At 35.5% G+C, this 21,978-nt stretch overlaps 1 protein-coding gene and 1 pseudogene across 3 annotated transcripts in view; both read right to left on the reverse strand.

Annotated features, from left to right (window-relative positions):
• The window catches only part of PCCA (propionyl-CoA carboxylase subunit alpha), a 312,653-nt gene that overhangs the window by 139,467 nt on the left and 151,208 nt on the right, over positions 1-21,978 (reverse strand). For both annotated transcript variants that reach the window (XM_081127259.1, XM_081127260.1), the window contains 5 exons: positions 20,510-20,653; positions 19,072-19,146; positions 14,892-14,960; positions 13,327-13,402; positions 1,096-1,206 (listed from right to left, as the gene is read on the reverse strand). In XM_081127259.1, coding sequence (XP_080983385.1) covers positions 1,096-1,206; positions 13,327-13,402; positions 14,892-14,960; positions 19,072-19,146; positions 20,510-20,653 — 475 coding nt within the window. The remainder of the gene's footprint in view (positions 1-1,095; positions 1,207-13,326; positions 13,403-14,891; positions 14,961-19,071; positions 19,147-20,509; positions 20,654-21,978) is intronic.
• LOC308553519 (small ribosomal subunit protein eS24 pseudogene) lies at positions 6,793-7,853 on the reverse strand (annotated as a pseudogene). Its single transcript has one exon. The product of its transcript is annotated as a small ribosomal subunit protein eS24 pseudogene (transcript).

Genomic DNA, 21,978 nt, shown 5'->3' on the forward strand with positions numbered 1-21,978 from the left:
ACTGCTTTGTAAATACATTCAATAGTTCAACTACGTGAAGTTGACCTGAATCTATATACACTCTCTAAAATGACTGAGACATTTTATCTAGTAAAAGACTTTAAACGGATATAAAGAATACTTGATATGGTGAGAGAATATCTAATCTTTGTATATCCCCAAGTTCATTAGAAATATATGTAGCCCAGCCGGGCATGGCTCAGTGGTTGAGCATCAACCTAGGATCCAGGTGATAGGGGTTCGATTCGCAGTCAGGACATGTGCCCGGGTTGTGAGCTAGGCAGCCGATCAATGACTCTCTCATCACTGATGTTTCTATCTCTCTCTCTCCCCCTCCCTTCCTCTCTCTGAAATCAATAAAGATATAGTTTTTAAAAAAAGAAGAAAAAAAAGAAAGAAATATATGTAGATGCTTCTGGCTTTAATCTATATAACATTTCTATTAAGTCTCATGTAAGTCTTGTTGGTTTCTTAGTATCACATTAACTATGTTTTCAATGCTCCCTAAAGGGTTTTCTCTCTCACTTGATGAGCATTTTTTCTGCTACTTAGAAACACTCAACTGATACCTTTGCAGTACTAAATTTCACAGCCCACTCATTATTTTACTCAAAACCAATTTTTCAGAATATAAACCACCATCTTCTTAGACATCTTCATTATTTTCATTAAAAGAAACAGCATCTGGTATTCTGGAATTTTCAGTGCTAATTTTCACACACATAGTTTTAATTATTAAAGAAGAGTTTCTGCATATACCCATACCAGCAGGGAATATAAATCTGATTTGACTTTCAGAAATCAGAAACCAGAAACCAGGTAAGCTAGTACTCTACCTATATGTTTTGCTTCAAAATTGAACTAGCACAACATTCCACACAGTTTAATTCTTCACTCAACAAAATTACAGATTACACATGCATAAATTACTCATGAATACTCAAAATCATAACTGTCAATAGTCTAGGATACTCTAATCTTAACAAATCAACTATAAGCCAAATGCCTTAATTTCAAAATAGAAAACAGTATACATTAGAATAAGTACAAAAAATAATAACTTTAATGAACTAAAATACTTCAATGCATACAAACCTTTAAAGCCATCGGGATATACATCAGAAAGAAATTTAGTGTTGATGTCTCCTTTTATAAAGCGTGAGTTGATTATCACCTCTCGAAGTAATGCAATGTTATGTATAACACCTAAAAATAAAAAGATCATCAGATTGAACTGGAGAACAATAAATCAGTTAAAAATCTAATTCTTATTATCAGAAGAAATTTATCACCACTTTCCTAGCAAGAACTAGGCAAGATTCCTCACTCCTTCACTTCAAGTATCAACAACAAAAAAGATCTGAACTTGAAGTAGCAATAAAACTCTAAATGTAAATTTAAGAAGCTGGTGATTGCTGAGTCAATTCAATGGGGAAATAAATCTCTTTTCAATAGAGGGTAGAATGAGATATTCATTTGGGGGGGGGAGGGAGAAAATGAGCCTCAACCCTAACTTACACCATACACAAAAATTAACTCAAGTTGAATCACAAACCTAAATGTAAAACCTAAAAGTGTAAAACATACTAGAAGAAAATACTGTATAGGAGAAAAATCTGATACCATGAGGCAGGTATCAGATTCTTAGACAGTACACAAAAACCATAAATCATGAAAATATTGACAGCTTGTATTTCATCAAAATTTAAAAGTCTGTTCTTCAAAGGATATAGTTAAGAAAATAAAATGGCAAGCCACAGGCAAATAAAATATTCACAACACATATATCAGGCAAAAAACTTATATAAAGAATGCTTAAAATACAATAACTTGACAGGCGAACAAGTAAAAATAAAAGCAAAGATCTAAACAGACATTTCACAAAAGATATACAAATGGCCAGTGAGCACAAGAAAAGATGTTCAACATCATTATTGCCAAAGAAATACAAGATGCCACCAAACACTAATTTAGGTGGCTAAAGGTTAAGAGATAGATAATACCAAGCGATGGTGAGGACGTGGAACAAATATTTGTCACACCCTGGGGTGGAAATATAAATCGCTACATCCACTTTGGAACTATTTAGAAGCTTCTTAAAAAGTTAAACATTTACTCACCATATGATTCAGACCATTCACTCTCAAATATTTAGCCAACTTAAAATAAAACCATATGCTTATACAAACACTTATGCACAAAGGTTAACGGCTTTATTTACAATAGTCAAAAACGAAATTATCTAAATGTCCATCAATAGGTAAATGAATTTTTAAAATGTGGTTTGCCCATATAATGGAATTCTACACAGCAACAAAAAGAAATGAATCACTAATACGTACAAGGATGAATCTCAAAAGTATTATGCTGAATTAAAGACGACCAACAATAATGCGTACTGTATGAGCTCATTAATATAAAATTTTAGAAAATGCCAAACAGCTTACAGTGAAAGAGATCATGTGGTTGCCCTGGGACAGGGTGGGAGAGAAGGTGAATTGTAAAGGCCAGGAGGAAACTTTTGGAGGGGAAAGAAATGTTCACTACCTGGACTGTGGTGATAATTTCATAGGTGTATAGATGAGAAGTTTATTATATATCAGGGGAAGGGGGAGAGGGGAAGGGGGAGAGGAGAAAAGAGGAGGAGGAGGAGGAGGAGGAGGAAAGCTTCTGATCCAGTCGGGAAAACTAAGCCTAGTACACAATGTCTACTACAAAGGAAGTTCAAACAGGAAACTGCCACAGAGGGACACGAGTGACATCGGGAGAGCTCTATGACACAGAGAGACCTTATGAAGGGAGTACTTGATCTTGGTCATGTAGATTACAAAGATATCAAGTAGGAATAAAATGCAGTGTAAAGAGGCATTTCAAATCCAGGGAAAGCAGACTCGCATAAGAAGAGCAGGGCAACTGAAGGGAAGAGCTGAAGGTGAAGCAAAAGAGGGAGGTTTATTCATTCCTTCCAACTTCTTTAGCCCACTTCTGTATAGTTCAATCTGCACCATTATGCTGTGAAACAAACCTACAAAGACTGATTCTTATCTTGCTATTCAAGTCTTATAGAACCCTCACTTTTACAGTTATCAAGTAAGCAAAGAATCTCAAGTTTAAGTACCAAGCCTACCTCTCACCTTGGGTAAGCTATGTAGGCTCCCAAAGTTTTAGTAACCTCATTTGTAAAATGGTGATAATCATTGAACCTATTTCATATGATTGTCATGAGCTACAAATGGGATAATGCTGAATGCAACGCCTACCACTCAAGAAGGTACATTACTATCATTGTGCTCATTATCTTTCGATATGAAAATTATGAGAATATAGAGCAGAATATATAATAAACATCACACAGAAGCTGTACTGCATCCTGAGCCCCAACAGTTACCTACCTACCTTCTAATTTCATATTATGTAAGAATGCAGTTCCACAAATCTAAGTTGATACCTATTTCTATCTAGAGGATGTATCCATCCTATGATACAAGGTCTCAGCAAACTACAGCCTGCAGGTCAAATCAGCCTACCACCTTTTTTTGTAAATAAAGTTTTATTGGAACACATCAGTATTACATATAGTTGTTTTCATGCTACAACAATGGAGTCGAGTAGTTGCAACAGAGACCATGTGATCCACAAAGTCTAAATATCTTATCTCTGGTCCAAACCAAAAAGTTTGCCAATATTGCTATGAAGTTTCAACAATGTTGATATTTTGAGCAAGTTAATCTATATCTATCAACTTTATTCTACACCTACTACTCATGCTGCAATGAGATATCACAGGAAGAAAAATGAGAGAAAAGAGTATAGAATCTGCTTTGGGGGAATTTTCAGTAACCAGTGATAGAATAAAAAAATTACAAGGAAAAAGGGAACTTAAAAAAATAAGAAAACTGTGCCCTGGCCAGGTGGCTCAGTTGGAGCATCATCCCGTATACCGCAGGCTGCAGGTTCAATTCCCAGTCAGGGCACACACCCAGGCTGCAGGTTCAATCCCCAGTTGGGGTGTGTACGTAGACAAATGATTGATGTTTCTCTCTCTCTCTCCCCCCCTCCCCTTTCTAAAATCAATGAAAACTTCCTTGGGTGAGGATTAAAAAAAAGAAAACTGTGATCCAGAGACTGAATAATTTATCTAAAGTTTAGTATAATATAAATTTAAAAAGTAATACATGTAAAAAATTTAAATATGTAAGTATATTGTGACAAACTGCTGGTTTCCCTTAAAATCTGATTTTCATGTTTTCCACTCTAAGAGTCTTAGCTGAACAAAAGCCACTGAGATGCAGGTTCCACTTTCCTGTCTACCTGATAGCTACGCAGGACAAACTAATTCCTACACAAGGGACTGCAAGTTAAAGTGATGTAGCCAACTCTAGCTTCACTTTCTCGAAAAAAGAATTGCTTGCTTGGACTTCCTCTCCTCCTCTGTTCCTATGAGCTCCTGATATGGCTGGAACTCAGATTTCCCAATGCATATGAAGCGGAGCAAGCAAGATGGGTATGTGCGTGTGCATATGAGGCTGTCTCCTGGAATCACCACAGAACACCAACTTGCCCCATCAGCATAACCAGCCAGAGTATTACATGAGAAGTAAACAAATTTCTATCCCTTTTATACCACTGTATTTAGGAATCTTTGTTACAGAAGATTCCCCTATACCCTAATGTATATGCATGGGGAAGAAAGATATATCTTTACAATATGACTTCTTACCTCTAAGGGAACCAATGTTAACAACCTAATGTATCCTTCTAGGCAATTTTCTATGCATCTCTTTATAATAAACCATACCAGCAATCATATGAAAAATTCTGAGCATCTCTGTTTCTGACTCAGAAGATACTATGTGCATAAAATTTTATAAAACCCAATTTTCAATCTCTTCAAACTACCTCAAAACATTTAGGGAAAGTCCAAAAATTCAAATATTAATATTACTCCTTTAGCTATACAAATACTCCATAGAAAAAGTTATCAAATACAGACAATGATCTAATAAGTACCTTTTATAACACATGCCCAGGAGAAATGCAGTTATTCGAACTTTGCTCTTGGGTAATGACTTAGCCCATATTCCATAACTAAAGTTTCCAAGACCTTTATAATTATGTATTTATCTATTGGGAAAGTATCAGGAGGTATAAGAAACTTCTGATGAGCCCTGGCCACTCTGGTTCAGTGGTTTGAGCATCCATCCATGCACCCAAGGGCCAAGGGTTCAATTCCTGGTCAAGGGCACATACCTGGGTGGCAGGTTCAATCCCCAGCCTCAGTTGGGGCTTATGCCGGAGGCAACCAATCGATGTGTCCCTCTCACATCGATGTTTCTCTCTCTCTCCCTCCCCTCCCCCTTCCACTTTCTCTAAAAAACAACGGAAAAAATATCCTCGGGTAAGGATTCACAACAACAAAAAAACTTCTGATGAAACCAATATACCTAAGAAATCATTGCAAAATGTGACATCTGACATATGTGCTAGGATGCTTAGAAAGACAAAACAGGTAGGCAAGAATTTAAAATAAAAGATTCCTTGAAAGAGATCAGGCTACCAAAGGGAAATGAACCCCTCTGTTGTATATTTTACAAACAAAACTGAAGCCCTTTTGAAGAAAAGGGTGATAAGTTGCAAGAGAGATTTATATGCACAGGAAATTACAGGTGTGGTGTCCAGGAAAAGGAAAGTATTTCTGACCTACACTAATTTTCCTGGCTGGGAGAGAAAATAGAGAAAGATGTAGACAGACACAAACATGGGTAATGTTAGGGAGGAACTTAAATTCTGTAAGAATTCTCACTGCTGTAAAAAGCAAATGAATACCACCAGGTATTTCTATGTACAGGCTGAGAGGACACCATGGCCAAAGTGCAGGGGAAAAGGAGAGAACAGTGTGCTGGAAAAGTGAGAGGGACATTCAGGGTCTGATAGCCAGGCAAAGATCTTACTTTCCCTAGAAAGCAACCAGAATGGTTTAAACAGAGCAGATATGACCAGATATACATTCCAGGAATCATTAAAGTTGCTACTAGAAATGGGATTGGGGAGGGGCAAGAGCAAAGAAAGGGGGTCAGGGGGACATTATCTGACAATTGCAGGAGACGAGTTGACAAATGGCAAGGCCTCAGCCCATAGCTAGGGTGTGGACAATACAGATGGAGAAAAGTAGCCAGACTTGAGAGGGATTCCGGAAGCATTCAGGGCCTGGTAACTTGGCGGCTGTCAAGAGTGAGGGAGGTGAGTTAAGCACAACACCCAAACTTCTGGACCTAAACGACAGAAGATGCCATTTACCAGAAAGGAACAGGTTGGGAGGGAAAGTTTGGGGCAGGTTAAATTTAAGACACCTGTGAGATAAGACTGATGTCTAAATGATGAGTTCAGAAGAGCAGGCAGATCAGAACGTACGTACAGAAGCATACAGACACCACGGGGGTGGGCATCCATGCAGATGTATCCAAAACAGAGAAAAGCAAAAGAAAAATTATTCATGTGTAATTTACAGGAAAGGGTGAAAGTTAGATCAAGGTACAGCTGAAATTTTATTTTCAAAAAGTGTTCTTATGTACAAATTAACAATTCAGAATGTTTTGATGTATAAGCTTTTCTGCATAAGTAGTAAATAACTTAGAAAGGCAGTCTAACTCAGGATTTTTGTCCTTACCTCCTCCAGATAAATAAAAATAACACTTCATAGTTAACCTTACCGGCTTTTTTTTTGTTATTAGTTTATTAATCCTCTAGTGGAAAATCTGCATAATCACCACAGATAAAGTCACTGGAGAGTCTTTACTCCTTCTGTTGTCCCATCTCCAGCTCACATTTTGCAGCACCAATACTGGCCTTTGCAGTTCCCCGACTCCCTTCATCCTGTCCTTGTGCTCCTTTCTCCGTTTTCTTGAGGCCTTCTCATACAGGCCATGTCTTGCAAGTCTGTGTTTGGGTTCATTTTTCTTGGCGTAATCCAAGGAATCATAAATCATGCCAAAGCGAGCTGTCTTGCCACCACCAAAATGGGTTCCGAATCCAAACACAGAGATGACATCTAGTGTGGTCTTATACATTTAGGCTAGTTTTTCCCGCATTTCTGTCTTGGGTACTGTCGCCTTCCCAGGGTGAAGGACATCAGTGACCATTTCCTTCTGCTGAAGTAGTCTGTTGGTCGTGAACTTCCTGGTCCAGATAGTTACTGTGTTGTTCATGCTGAAGGCTAATCTTCAAGCAGCCAGGGAGAAAAAAAGCTACCGGCTTTCTTGATACAGCCTAGTACTAGTATAATTTTCTGATGCCCAGTGATCAATTAGTGACTGATGACACCCAAAAAATTAAAATGTGTGCAGTTTTATAGGATAAATGATATATTGAATTTTCATTCCATATTTAAAGTTGAAAAAGTGCTGACTTTAGAGAATGTAACTCCAAAGAATAAAAAGCAAATTAATTTACATTTTGGATATCAAAGAACAGAGCCACTCAAGCACACAAATGAAGCATGGACTTTTAAAAATCCTTCTACTTGAACAGTGAACACGGCATGAAAATATACATTTTTCTCTTCATAAATGGTGTTTCAGGAATAAAATTAATATACAAAAGCATTTTCTCTTTAATGTTCTCTGAATAAAATATCACATATTACTGCCCTAAACAAGGTGTAGGTTTGATCTCCAGTTAGGGCACACACAAGAACCAGCAAACGAATGCATAAATAAGTGGAACAACAAATCTCTCTCTCTCTCTCTCTCACACATCAATAAATTTTTTTAATTTTAATTTTATTTTTTCCACCACCATTTATCCCCTCATGCCCTCTTCCACCTCCACCCACTCCCCTTTTATATATTACATATTACCATACAAAATCAAATCATTATGTGGTTTTCTTTCCTAACAACGATAAGATAAAACACTAATGTCAGAAAACCCAAATCCAGGTACCTCAACTGCTTCCAAAACTACTGTATATTAATTAATTCTAAAGCCAAATGGAAATTTTTAAAAAATTATTTTATACCTAAAAGTTCAAAAGACCAGATAAATGGGAAAAAATCATTGAACTGTTCAAAGATATCCCACATATTTGAAAGTTACCATTTTGTACTTAGTTTACTTTCTTTCCATGTCCTTGTTCAAACAATAAGCAGACAGAGGTATGCTCTGAGAATTCGTTTATAACTTTAACAATATTATTCATCACATACTCATAAAAATTATGACTCTGAGTTTTAGACTGGGAATTGAGGATGACCTCTGCTAAAGTTCACGAAGTCCCATCTGTATGGGAAATCATGACCAGCCCACAGAAGAGAGGACCCCCAGGAGCAGCCTTCTCCTGACTACCTGCTGCTTCCAAAACACTGGCCAGACATTAGCTCCACACACTGCCAGGATCAAACAGAGGCCAAAAGCCACTGCTCATTGCATGGGGACACAGAAATTAACTTTAACTAAATTTATTTTTGATCTGAAAATTCTTTAACAAAAGCTCAAAATCAACTCGGGGGGAAATCATATTTAAACAACTAAATAGTTCTTAAACAGGACAGTAAATTGCCCTTCCTTTTCTTTCCTTCATAACACATTTAAACCCCTTTACCCTCTAGAATGAGATGAATGACATGTAATTACAAATTGCAAATGCATCTGTTTTTTGTTCTTTATATGTTGGCTTTGGGGAGAAGAGGGTGCATGCTCTCTTCAGCTATTTTAAAAAGTTTTAATTTTGAAATAATTTCAAAATTATAGAAACTTCACAAAAATAAAGAATTACTGTATTTCCTTTTCCCAGATTCTCCAAATGTTAACCTCTCAGCACATTTGTTTCATCATTCATTTTTTTCCTCCCTCTCTCTACACACAGGTTTGTTTTTTCTTAAACATCTAGGGTAAGTTGCAGACAAGATGCACTTATCTCTAAATACTTCAGTGTATATTTCCTAAAACCAAAGTCAGTCTCTTATGTAATCACAGTACAATGACCTCAAAATTAACATTGATAACAGCACCATTATCTAATCTATGGGCCTAATTCAAATTCCACCAATTGTCCCATTTATAACCTTTACTACAAAAGAAAAAACAATTTTTTCTGGTCCAGGAACTAATCCAGGATGACACATTGCATTTAGTTGTCATGTGTCCTTAGTTTCCTTTGATCTAGATAAGTTGATCCACTTTTCTTTGTGTTCCTTGACCTTGACACTTCTGAAGAATGCAAGCCATTTATTTTGTACCCTGTCTTTCAATTTGGTTTGTCTGATGTTTTCTCCTGATTATATTCATGATATACATTTTTTAAAAGAATGTCACAGAAATGATGTGCTCTTTTCAGTGCATCATATCAAGAGGCACATGCTATTGATCTTTCTCATTACCAATGATGTTAATTTTGATCATTTGGGTAAGTTGCTAGGTTTTTCCATTTTAAAGGTACTTTTTTCCCATTATACTTAACTAATTTTCACCCACTAATTTAAGCATCCATCACTGATGATTCTTACCTAAACAATTTGGTATTTGCCAAGTGGTTATTTTTATACACTTATTTGTTAAAAATCTACTGTAAGGAAGAGTTGTGTGCCTCCTCCCTCAATTATCTTTACCTATTTATATCCATAAGAACTCATTTTTTTAATCCATAAGAAACCTTTTTTTTTTTTTTTTTTTTTAATAATTTGTTAGCATTATTTTCTTGAAGTTTTCCCTGACTGGCGAGTGGGAGTCACTTAAGCTGGCTCCTTTATCTTTTGACATATCATTTTTCACACTCAATTATTTTCTTATACAAGATATTTCAGGCTTATCTTATACTCTTCCTGCAATCGCCATGTTATCAATGAGTACTGATTCCATTTATGGGAGAATGGTATTTAGAAAATAAGCCTAGGTGCTTAGTGCACTCACTGTTATGAGTGTCAATGCTTCTATGACCTCTAGGCAGGGCAGAGGTTCTCAATCAAGGGTGATTTGCCCCCCAGGGCACATATGGCAATGACTGGAAATTGTGATTGTCATTACTGAGGAGATGCTACTGTCATTTAGTGGGTAGCGGCCAAGAATGTTGATAAATATCCTACAATGCAAAGGACAGGCCCTCCCCCCAACAAAGCATTGTCTGCCCCAAGATGTCAATAGTGCTAAAGCAGAGAAATCCTGAGCTAGAGAATATGTTTATATATGTGTATACACACACAATAACATATATTTATGTATTTAGTTTTCAATCTATGGTAAAAACTAAGAGTTCATACTGATACCTCCAATTTCAACACTATAGGGTTCATTCTACCCTTATCCATTCCCACAACTGTAACTCCTTTCTCAGACAGTGAGAAACTTGGCTCTTCTATCCAAAATACATATATTTATTTCCTCAGTCCAAGAATAGACCTAAACTGGTTTCAGAACTGCTAACCCATGAACTAGGATAAACAAACCTATTAACTAGGATTTAATATTTGTTTATACATATTTGACAAAATATGCCTTTAGTGTAAGTGTAGCAGTCAAAATACTGTAAAAAGTTATTTAAGTGAGCCTGGCCAGTGTTGCTCAGTGGTTGAGCGTCAACCTATGAACCAGGAGGTCACAGTTTGATTCCCAGTCAGGGCACATGCTTGGTTTGCCGGCTCGATCACCAGTAGGGGGCGCGCAGGAGGCAGCCAAGCGATGATTCTCATCATTGATGTTTCTCTCTTTTTCCCTCTCCCTTCCTCTCTCTGAAATCAATAAAAACAAATTTTTTAAAAATTATTTAGGTTAGCTTTTTTCTCTCTCCTTCACCATGAGTGTATTATTCATAGACTCCTATCCATTTATTTCTGTTTGTATTCCATTTTGAGTTTTTTCCCTAGAACATTAATGATTTTATTTACTTATTTTGAAATATTACTGTAGATCTAAAAGTCAGAACTATACAAAAATGTATAATCAAAGAAGTCTCTCTCCTTCACGCCATATGTTTTGTTTCATGTCTCCCAATCATTTCCACCAGATCCTCCCTCCACCCCTGTAGGGTCCACCATCTTATAAGTTCTCGCCTTGTGTATGTGTGTGTTTTCCCACACATTAACATATGTACGTATATATTCTTATTTCCCTAGTTGTCCACCAATATCTATTCTCCCTTCCCTTAATAAAAGAAATGTTACTTTTTAGCTTAGTATATGACCACTTAATATCAACTACATTTCTCATCTTCCAAGCAGCTAGGTATGACCATATGACTAAACACCACCAGGACGGGAGCAGAAATAGAGGGTGCCCTCTAGGTTATGCCCTGAACTTAAAAAAAAAAAAAAAAAAGTGAACATAACCTCCCCTGCCCCTGCTGAGGCCTGATGATGAACACGAAAGCAACCACTTTGGACCCTCAAATGAAAACCATCTGCTATGAATGCAAGAGTCACCTTAACAGCCCCTGACAACATCCTTTCTGGACTACTAAATGGGAGAGAACTCAAACTATATCTTTCTTAGGTCACTGTATTTTTTATTCTCTTTGTTATAGCTGTTTAGACAATAGCCTAATTGGAGGTCCTCAGGTAGACAGAAGACAGCACATCCAAGGAAATGAAAACAATAGTGAAGCAGGAAAACGGAGGGCACAAGACAAAGTGGTATAAATAAAACTGTAGTGTCCACGAGAAGGCAGTGTCCTTCTCGTTTAAGCAGGGAAGTGGTAATTGGGCTTCTACTTTAAAGTTTACTCGGTCCATACTGAAGAATGGGTGGATGCAGGTAAAGAGTAGTTATAGAGAACCCATATAGGAGCTATGCACTAGTCCACAACATAGGTAGTGGTAGCATGGGACAGCAGGGCCAAAGAAAAGTAAAAAGAATTAGGAGTTATTTTGATGAAGTGTAAAGACCCAGCCCCCTCAGAATGCCTTCTGAGCCCAAGTGCTCACCTTCCTACAGGGTGTTTCTGGGACTCTGCATCCATCACCAGAAGTGCAAACTTCTCTGGCCACCCCTCATCCTCAGAACCTCAGCTGACCCAACTGTTTCCAACTCTGCACAACACCTTTCCCTCTTTTCCAAGCCATTCCACAACACCTGAGGTTGCCGCTCCATCGTCAGTCAAGTCTATCGTTTCATTATCTTCACAAAACAGTCCATCTACCTCCGGGCCTCACTGGAAAGCCTCAATGACCTCAAGAACCTCACTTCTGTGTTGTCCACACCAAGTTCACGAAAAACTCCTTGAAATTGGCATAGTTATCACTCACTCTTTCATTAGTTCATTTACCAAATGTTAATTAATCACCTACTATGTGTCAGACACTGCTAAGCACTTGTAATACACAAGTAAACAAGATAAACACCATCACTGCCCTTATGTACCTAATATTCTTACGGCATAATTCAACATTTAGCAATTAATTACATAACTAATTCTTTAATTACAGTTATGATAAATGCTTTGGAGAGGCAGGAGGACAGGGTGCAATGAAAGTTTATAATCCAGCACCCTGTACTGAGAATGACCTAAAATGGGCTTTCAATACTGTTTGTATGTGGTCTTTCCCACACAATTCATTCATAATTTTACACTTTAAATTTTATATCTTACACTTTAAATTTGATATTAAAGTCCATTATTCTGAAGTTGATGATAATTTGTGTCAGGTTAAAGTAAAATGATCTTTCATTATGAATGGAAAGTTGTTAATAAAATTTAGAATGCAATTTACTCTTTAAAGGAAATAAGTATAACTTTGTTTTAATTATTTAAATGCAATGGCTGCTCCTAATTCAGTTATCACTACATACCCTAAAGGTTATAGAATCACACTTTGTTAGGTATTAGAACTATCCTGTATGGACATGAGGCAACAAAATTGTATTTGCTAGAAAATATTCTATAATTTACTCTAATTCATAGAAGCAAAGAGCTATTCCTTCTAATCTCAAGTTAGTCAAATGTAGGCCACTATATTTTGTATCTCCATACATTTTCAAGTTTCATACTTCAAAAAAGGAAAGACAGTAATAGAACAAATTTGCTGTCAACCTGCACTGGCCAATGGTTCTTTATTCTGAAGACATTTTACATATAATACATCCCTATAAAATACTAAATGTTCATCTAAGAAAGGTCATAAATTATTTAATTAAACTTAGGATTTGAGATATATAGAGGACTGCTAAAGAAACACCTATTCTTAGTTAGTGTGTCAGTTTAATTAATTCAATCTTTTCTTATTCTACTTAAACGCATAGTAAGCAAATATTGTATCAAATTCACTTAGTAAATCTTCAAGCTATTTTCTAGAACTGGATGGATAACAGGAAGTTATCATCCAGTTTGTTTGTTTTTACCTCGAATAACATAATTGTCCAGTGCATCTTCCATCCTCTTCAGTGCTTCAGTTCTATCAGAACCATATGTGATTAGCTAAAAGCAAACAAAGAGATTTAATAGATATATAACCAATCTATCAAACAATTCATCCTATTAAAAATTAAAATATTTCATAACAGAGTTCCCATATCATCTTTCAAATTTTCACAGTGGTTCGGTTTATATTAAGTACGTCAATTAAGATTTTTCTAAATAAATATTAGAATCAAGCTATTTCAGACTTTTCTCCTACATTTTACTATCATGGTAAAAAGCTATTTGACATAAACAGAAATAAGCATAAAAATTTTAAAAAGAAAGATATCAAAATGGGATAATGGGAAATTAGGCAAGATGTTTTCTCATTCCCTATTTGTCTGTGATTTCCAAGTTGAGACCCTGAATAGCTAATATTTACAAATAACATAATATAGAAGCAAGGGGTTCTTGTCCTAAAAAACTTACTGTTATATATTATTTTGTGTTTATTTGCATGTATCTTATACAAATTAGCAGTAAAATAACAACTTAACTACTTATGAAAGAGTTTTCTGGTTATTACATTAGTCAATCTGTAGTTTTCATTTCAGTATGTTCAATACATTTATATAATACATCTAGTACATTTTAGTACTTTCAATAGCCAGTATGAAAATTAATTTGTGGGCCATTTTTTCTGAACAGATATGTATTCATCTAAAAATGAAATCACATCTATTTAAATTGATCTATAATATTTTTATGTATTTTTTATTAAATAGTGTTTCTCTACCAAACAAAACACTTAAAGTTTGTTTTAACGATACAAGTGTAAAAACAAATGAAAAAATAAAAATAAGAATAAAAAATGGTTTACTGCAACTACATAAAAAGTACTCCCAAAAGACAGGGGGAAACTGTCTTAAGGAATAAGATTTTCAATAAAGAAGTCATCCTTCAAAACAAATCTAAAACTTCAAAGAAAATAGAATTTCCTAAATAAAACCCACAATTTTAACTACAGCAGTCAAAATTTACATTTTATAAAGACCTTAAAATTCTGAAGACAGATGAGCAAAAAGACATCCAGTACTCTTACATACAATTTCATTATGTCAAATCTATGTAATCAGTGATTTATAAAATTTGAAGAGAAAAGGTAGAAAGTACTCTGATAAACACAATCTATCACCCAAACTCCTCAACATCACCTGCCATTCATTAGTTTTATCGCAGGCAATTTTTAGGAATGGCCAAAAAAACACTTGAACTGCTTCTCACTGCAATGGGTTGGGTTGGTGTCATTGATTAGATAAGTTTGTTATTAGCAGGGTAGTAGTCTTAATTTGATTTGACAGGGAAGGAGGGAGTGTTGTAAACTAACATGATGTTGAAATTTCTCTCTTAAAAGAAAATCTGCTCTGCTTTCGCTTTTCCATCAGTACATAAGTACTTGTTTAACTACAGAACATGATTCAGATAAAGGACTAATTTCAATCTTCTTAATAGGTCTACTGCCTTTTCAGAAGAAAACTGAAAGAAGCCATTAAGAAATAGAACTAACTTTGGAAATCATTGGATCATAATAAATGCTAATATCACTTCCTGGTTGGATGCCGCTGTCAACCCGGACCTGGAAGACAGAAAAAAATGAAAGTAACTTCATATTGTACACGTTTCTCTAACAACAAATTTCATTTTCATGGAATAGATGGATAATTTCAACATTTAGCTTCTGGGAAAGAGAACAATCTAGAAATATAGAGACCAAATTATCTTGATCTGTTAATATGCAGTCCAACATATTTTTTGTTTTCCCACTAAATGAAGAAACTAAGAAACTAAGAAACAAAGAGCCTTTCTACATCACTCTCCTGCGATGCATTTATAGTTATTTGATGGTGTCTCCCACTGAAGCAGGGCGTGAACGATGCCCCACGGTGCCCTCTGAGAGCTCTATGAGGACCCTCGGCAAGCCATGCAGCAGGGCCCGGGAGCTCCACTCCAGCTCTACAGAAAAGCTGGTCCTGAGCCTTTCATGTCTGTAACACTTTCCTTTTTGCCTCACCCTCTCAACTGTAAAACACTTTTTTTCTGTTACTGTTAGTCCCCTGAGACTTTAATGTTTACACAGCTTTTTTCATGGCTTTGCTTTGTAAGGACACAGCCCCAATTAGAGTTCTGATTTTGCGATTTTCATGGGGGAGAAAAAATAGCACAAGTTCAAAAAATTCTTTTGAAGAGCCTGATTGCTGTTAACCAGCCAACAAGTTAGATAGTGCATTGCTAATTCTTGTTTTCATCTCCCAGTTTGATATCAGCAATAAGGCGCAGAGGTTAGCCATGTAAAACTTTTTAAATGAGCAGTTGTTGAGGATGAAATAGTTATTAAATTATTGTGCCTAAGTTTAGGAATCTGAAGTATTTAAAAGCTAATCAAAATACTTAAGACTGTCAAGCATGTCCTGGGGGTCTTCAGGATGGAAGAATTTAATCGAAGCTGCTAGACCAGCAGGACTTTGATGCCCAACACTGTAAAGGGGTGGGAAGAGAAAAGCGGGAGCTCACATAGCTCACCTGTGGGAAGAAGACTTCCCAATAAACAGCAGCTCATCTGTCTGCAGCAAGGCAGAAAAAGGTCAACTCAGCGGCTGTTAGGCCTTTAATATTTTAATTTAGGCAATTATCAAGGGACCGCATGTAGAACCTCTTGTCTAGGATATCCACATGAGGGTATGATGATGGCTTTATTATATGGTGACATCAAAAGATAAAGCATAGTTTCATTCCCTTAAAAAAATCACACTGTTGTTATTCTCTTTGGAAGGTTTTAGAAGATAATATTATAACTAACCTAGAGTGCATTTATTTCTGTATTTATAAACACAATAATATGAAGATTTGTATATGCATTCACATTCACAGAGGAAAATCTTCATGTTAGATGAAAGTCAGTCGGGGCACTTAAAAACATACTTGGCTTTCTATTTTCTGAAAACATACATAAACTGAAGTTCTATGAAATTCACAGTATTTCTTAAAACTAGAAAAGAACTAATGGGGAAGCTGTGAAAGCAATAAAATTATAATCTACCTTCTCCCCACATTTAAATAGCCCCAAAGTTGCAACTGGTCATCCAGCTACATAACAGGAAAGACACTCTGAACTACCAATTTCTTAATTTCAGTGGCAAAAAGTTAAAGAGCTAATTTGACCACCATGTATTATTTAAAACCATAGCATGCTTGCTAAAGCTGTATTTAAAATTGAGATTGGTACAAGTTCTAAAACTTTTCACTTTAAACATATCCTATTATTCGCTACATAAAGTGCTATAAAGCCGGTGTGGAACTTTGATGTTCAACCCACTGGTACAGTAACAGGCAATAAAGAATATTTATTACATTCTCCTATAGTTCATAACTTAAAGTTTTAATTTCCTTGAATAAGAGCATCCCAAGAATTAGGTTACCCAGGGGCCCCCAAGTTAACTATGTCTTTACTATTTATTAAAATTATGATTACAGAAGGTATGTCATTTTCACTTAAAAACAGGGTAAAATCAAGATGTATTATATATAATCAGCACATATCTTTGTATAAGCAAATCAACATTTCTAATTTAAAAGTGTAACAAAGAAAACTCCCATTTATAATTTACTGTTTATACATCTTTTTCCATATAATAATCAGCTTTTAAAATGTCTAACAATGAATTAAAAGTCAAATCAAGTCTCCATTCCTCCAAGTGAAACAAAAGCTATACAAAAAATATATTTAGCTTTTACACTAAAAGCTTTAAGTAAAAAAGAAAAAAAAAATTCTTCACAAATTTCTGAGAACAAAATTAGTCTGAAATTAACAAATTTATAAAACATGGTGGCCAAAGATTAAAACGAAAGTCTGTGTATTTGCCATATCAATGAATTTTAGGTTCAAAGAAGCATGTGAAAAGTACAAACCGTAAGTTAACTCTGAAGTTTGTATTCTTGTGACCAAAATGGTAAGGGATGCAAAGGGTTTCCTACGTTAAAAATGACTGATCCAGTTTAAGGAGGAAAACACCCAAGCACCTGTATATGAGAGTCTCAAACCACTGCTCAGAAACCTCTGGCATAATTTAAATGTCTTTCTTCTGTACCAACAGTAGACCCTGTGAAACTATCAGCAGTCTCCCACCCTTCATTCTCGATTCACCTCTCCCCCTCAACAGAACTCCCAGCCCGCCATGTCTACCTGACAAGTGACAGCCCAAGCTGATTAAATGCTTCCAAGGAAGGGGACTCGTGGGCCTCCATGACAGGCCAAAAGTGATCACCATGGAGATACATAATTACAGCTGTCAACGCATCTACTGTCCTGCTGACATCAATTTGATTGCTCCCAGCAATAATGATAGACAAAGCTTAGTGTGCACTCTCCCGCACCCAATCACTTTATCTATTCCTTGGTCCATTTAGCTGACATGCAACATTCACACAAGCAAATAACAGCAGTAAGCAGAACATTTAAGGCATTTTAATTGTTTTTTCTTTCTATGGATGGCTCACAACCACAAATGTTATTACATAAAACTCCTGCTGCAGCATTAATTGAAGAAAGATTTGGAGGGACAAAGACTGTAGGGGGTATAGTTTGTCCATTATCACTTGTACTTTCAACAGGTCTCACGTTTGAAAATTGCAAATTGCAAAAACTTGCGAGGGTAAAATGTTTGACATCCTGCTAGCTATTGCATGATGAAAACTTCTAACAACTAGAGTAATCGTTATGAATTCTTACTTAATACTTTTTGTTTGATTAAAAAAATGTTTAGATGTGTCCCTCTGATACTTGTTTTCTCATTCTGCTATTTAACGTCACATAATGCCTGTTAAATCTTTACAATTTTTTTTCTGCCTTCAGGCTTTGAACACAGCATGGAGTCTCCGACCCGAGAAAGGGTCAAGTCCCTTTAGAAAGCACATGGGCAAAAACAATTTTAAAAGTGAAATAAATCATATATCCAATAACATCTTCAAATTTAGAATTCTTCCTGTAATCTTTCACCATCTTCATGCCAGTAATCAAACTGAATAATCATATTCACAGATGGTACAGCCTTGTCACACACCAGCTAACATCATGTCGTAGATAGATGCACTTATTACCTTGATTAAAAGAAAGGGTATGTCCTTGTTCTTTTTATGCAACAAAAACTATTTAAAGAACTATTAAATATAGAAGAACTATGGAATAAAGTGGACAGTGACCGATTTGTTTAACTGGTGTAAATAATATGTATACTTTAAGTCCGTGACACTTAACAAAATGAGGTAGAGTGTTTTCCTTAATCCACTTCAATGAGCAAGCTAATTTTGTGCTTGAATTTCTTGACATCTGACTATACAGGGAAGCTGGATTAGATTTATTGAAAAGCTTAAACTGTAACGTAGAAAAGTCATTTCCCACTTAGGATTCTATGCTCTTACTAATTTCAATTTTCGAAAGAATTGGGAACATTGAAAACTATCATTTATTCAGATTTAGAAGTCAGATGTCTACAGACTTCCCCTGTCAAATGGATTCCGACTTCCTGCACACTGTAAAGTACAAAATACTAAAAAACAAAAAACTGGGATTCCCCATGAATTTCACTTGTCCTTGAATTTACACCCTTTGGTGTTGACATGCTTTAACATAAAAGTATGACATAAATCAAGATTTTTAACCCCTCACTTGGTATTACAGTTTAATGACTTACACCAGGTAGATGTATTGGTTCTTGGTACTGAGACAATCTCCCAATAGACGGTAAACCAAAAGACTTGTAGGGGTCCTGAAAGTTCAAAGGAAAGGAAGCACAGTCTTTGAAATACAGATCAGCACAAGGTTAAATATTTATACAGTGAAGAAGCACTTATAGGTCTATTTTTCAATACACAGTACTTATCAAATCACAGATTTCAGAATATTAGTGTCTTACACTCACTCTAGACAACTTAGAAGAGTATTTAAAAATCAAACAGAACTGTAAGCAGAATTTAGCCTGACTTTGATCATATTTTATTGAAATGGGTAAAATTCCAACTTTTTATAAATCATCTTAGAATGCCTTGGGCAAAAATAAAATAATTTAGGTGCTACATCAAAACACACTCAAGTTCAGAAAAACAAATGTACTACACTACAGATATCTGTTTTTCTCACTCTCAAAACAGCTCACATTTGGTAAAATTTTAGAATTTTGTTCTTCAAATAAAGACCTGAAAAGAATATGGTAGTAGATATGTGCTCAATTTGTAAATACCTTAAAACATCAGGAGAAAAATTACATAAGCTCAGTGTCATGACAATAAGGAAGAAAAGAACAACACTTAAAATACAGTGAAAAGCATGGACAATAACCAAGCCCAAACATATTTCTCAAGATCCTTAAACAACACTTCAAAACAACTTCTAGTATTTTTAAACACAGATACTGCTAATTTATTTTTTATTTCAGCAGACAGAAGTCGAGGTCTAAAACTAAAGGACAGTATAAATGTTTCTTTGCAGTCTAGTTTTAGTCATTTGCAAAAAGCATTTTCAGACACTGACCGCTTTATTATGTGATTTATAGTTATCTTTATAAAATAACGTTAAATAACAGAACTGAGAGTTTATGAGTAAAATCCATAATTAAAGTTATGAATGAAAAGTTTTATCAGAAGTTTTGCAATTTAAATTTCAACTGTTACTTTCATGTAATCATAAGGGATGAACTTTTTAGGGGGGAAAATTGTTGGAAAAATTTTAAGTAAATATTGAATTTACAAGTAATGTGTACTCAGGATAGGCTCTTTAAAAAAATATGGCAATAAATGCTGTGGTTTATTTCAAATGTGGTTTGAAACAAGCAAGCAAACAAAACAAAAACCATGGTCCACTGAAGCACAAAAATAGTAAATGCTTTGTTGCCCCTTAAATTGATTGGAAGCTATTTCTCCGTCCAGGGAAAAAAAACATGAAAATTAATTAAACTCAATCCTTTTAAACTATTTTTAATTATGTCAAAATTATCTAACCTTATTTTTTGGATTATATAATCAAATACTTGACACAGATTATAAAACCCTAGCTTTACCTTGTTGTTTAATTATACCTGGGGTCTAATGACTCAGATACAACCACCATCCTTCCTCCCAACATCATTCATTTACCTCAGCATAAACCCGACATTCAACTGCCCAGCCGTTGATGGGAATATCAGCTTGTTTGTGCTTGAGAGGGTAACCCTTGGCAACACGGATCATTTCTTGGACCAGGTCCAGGCCAGTAATGCATTCTGTGACAGGATGCTCAACCTGCAAGGCCAAGATCTGCCAGTCAATAGGTGCAGGAAAATATAAATAAATAGAAACAAGCAAGAACAATTTCTGGGCAAAATAAGGTTAATTACATTTAACATTTAATCATATTTGACTAAAAAACTAAAAATAAAATTAAAAAATAAAAACAATATAGTACAAAGCACGATAAGAAACACTAACATCTGAAAAGTATTTGTAAACTATATCTGTATTACTTGTCCCAGTTCTTAATTAGATGTGATCCAGCAGTGTTTAACACTTTACATTTTGAAACTAACTCATAACCAAAAATTACATATTTAACTGCAGTCCTCAATGTGGCTGACAACCTATTCTGCTACACTTAGCATGGCATCTACAGAGGCAGCTTATGATTTTCCAAAGCACTAGTCTAGCCTAAGTCTCACCCACTTGCATGCTTTCACTAACCTGTCCTGACAAGCAACCAGATTAGCGTACTCTTACATCAATGCAGTGTAGCAGAAAGGAGCAGATGGATCCTGCAGGTTGTTTTCCCTCCAGACCTACGTGGGGAGTGCTTATCATGCACAATAGCAAAACTGAGCCAGTGAAATCACTCTGCTCTCTCAGCAAATTGCTGATAACTACTTTGGATGATGCTGTCATGAGGATCCCTGGCCTTCCACACTAACACATGGGATACACATGTACAAAAACATGCACTGACATAGATAGATACAAATCATTGTAAATTTGATGGATGGGTTACAAGTTCCTAAACTTAACTGAGCTAAAATAAAACCACTTATGGCACTGGTAAAGAACAGATAATCTGTCTCTCACCGAAAGCCTTGAATACATTTGAAAACTTTAAATAGAACTCTGGCCACATCTGCTGCTTTGAGACCAATTTCTTTTCTCATAAAAATTAAGCACGTTCTAAATGCACTTCACAATAGTTTCTTTTTCATGACATGTCGTATTTCATACACTCTGACACAGGAAAAGGTCAGTGAACAAACGAATTGTCTTCCCATCTTCAACTACACTAATTGAAGGACAGGACTTAGTCATAATAATCTTGAAGCTTATCATAAGCAGACAATGCCATGGTCTTAAAAAAAAAAAAAAAAAAGCTTTGTAAAAATAAACAGATGGCATCCATAATTAGCTCTGTGTGTTATGAGTTTGTTTACAGTTTCAACAACATTTTAAGACATTTTGACATAATTTTAATGACAAATCATCACTAAAATAAGCATCTAACCTTTGTAAAGTAAATGCAGCACTAAATAAAGATCTTATTAGATAGTTTAAAAATTACATTTTTGAAAGCAAATTATGGTTTTGTGAGAAAC

This window comes from Miniopterus schreibersii (assembly GCF_964146895.1).
Source record: "Miniopterus schreibersii genome assembly, chromosome: 2".
NCBI lineage: Eukaryota > Metazoa > Chordata > Mammalia > Chiroptera > Miniopteridae > Miniopterus > Miniopterus schreibersii.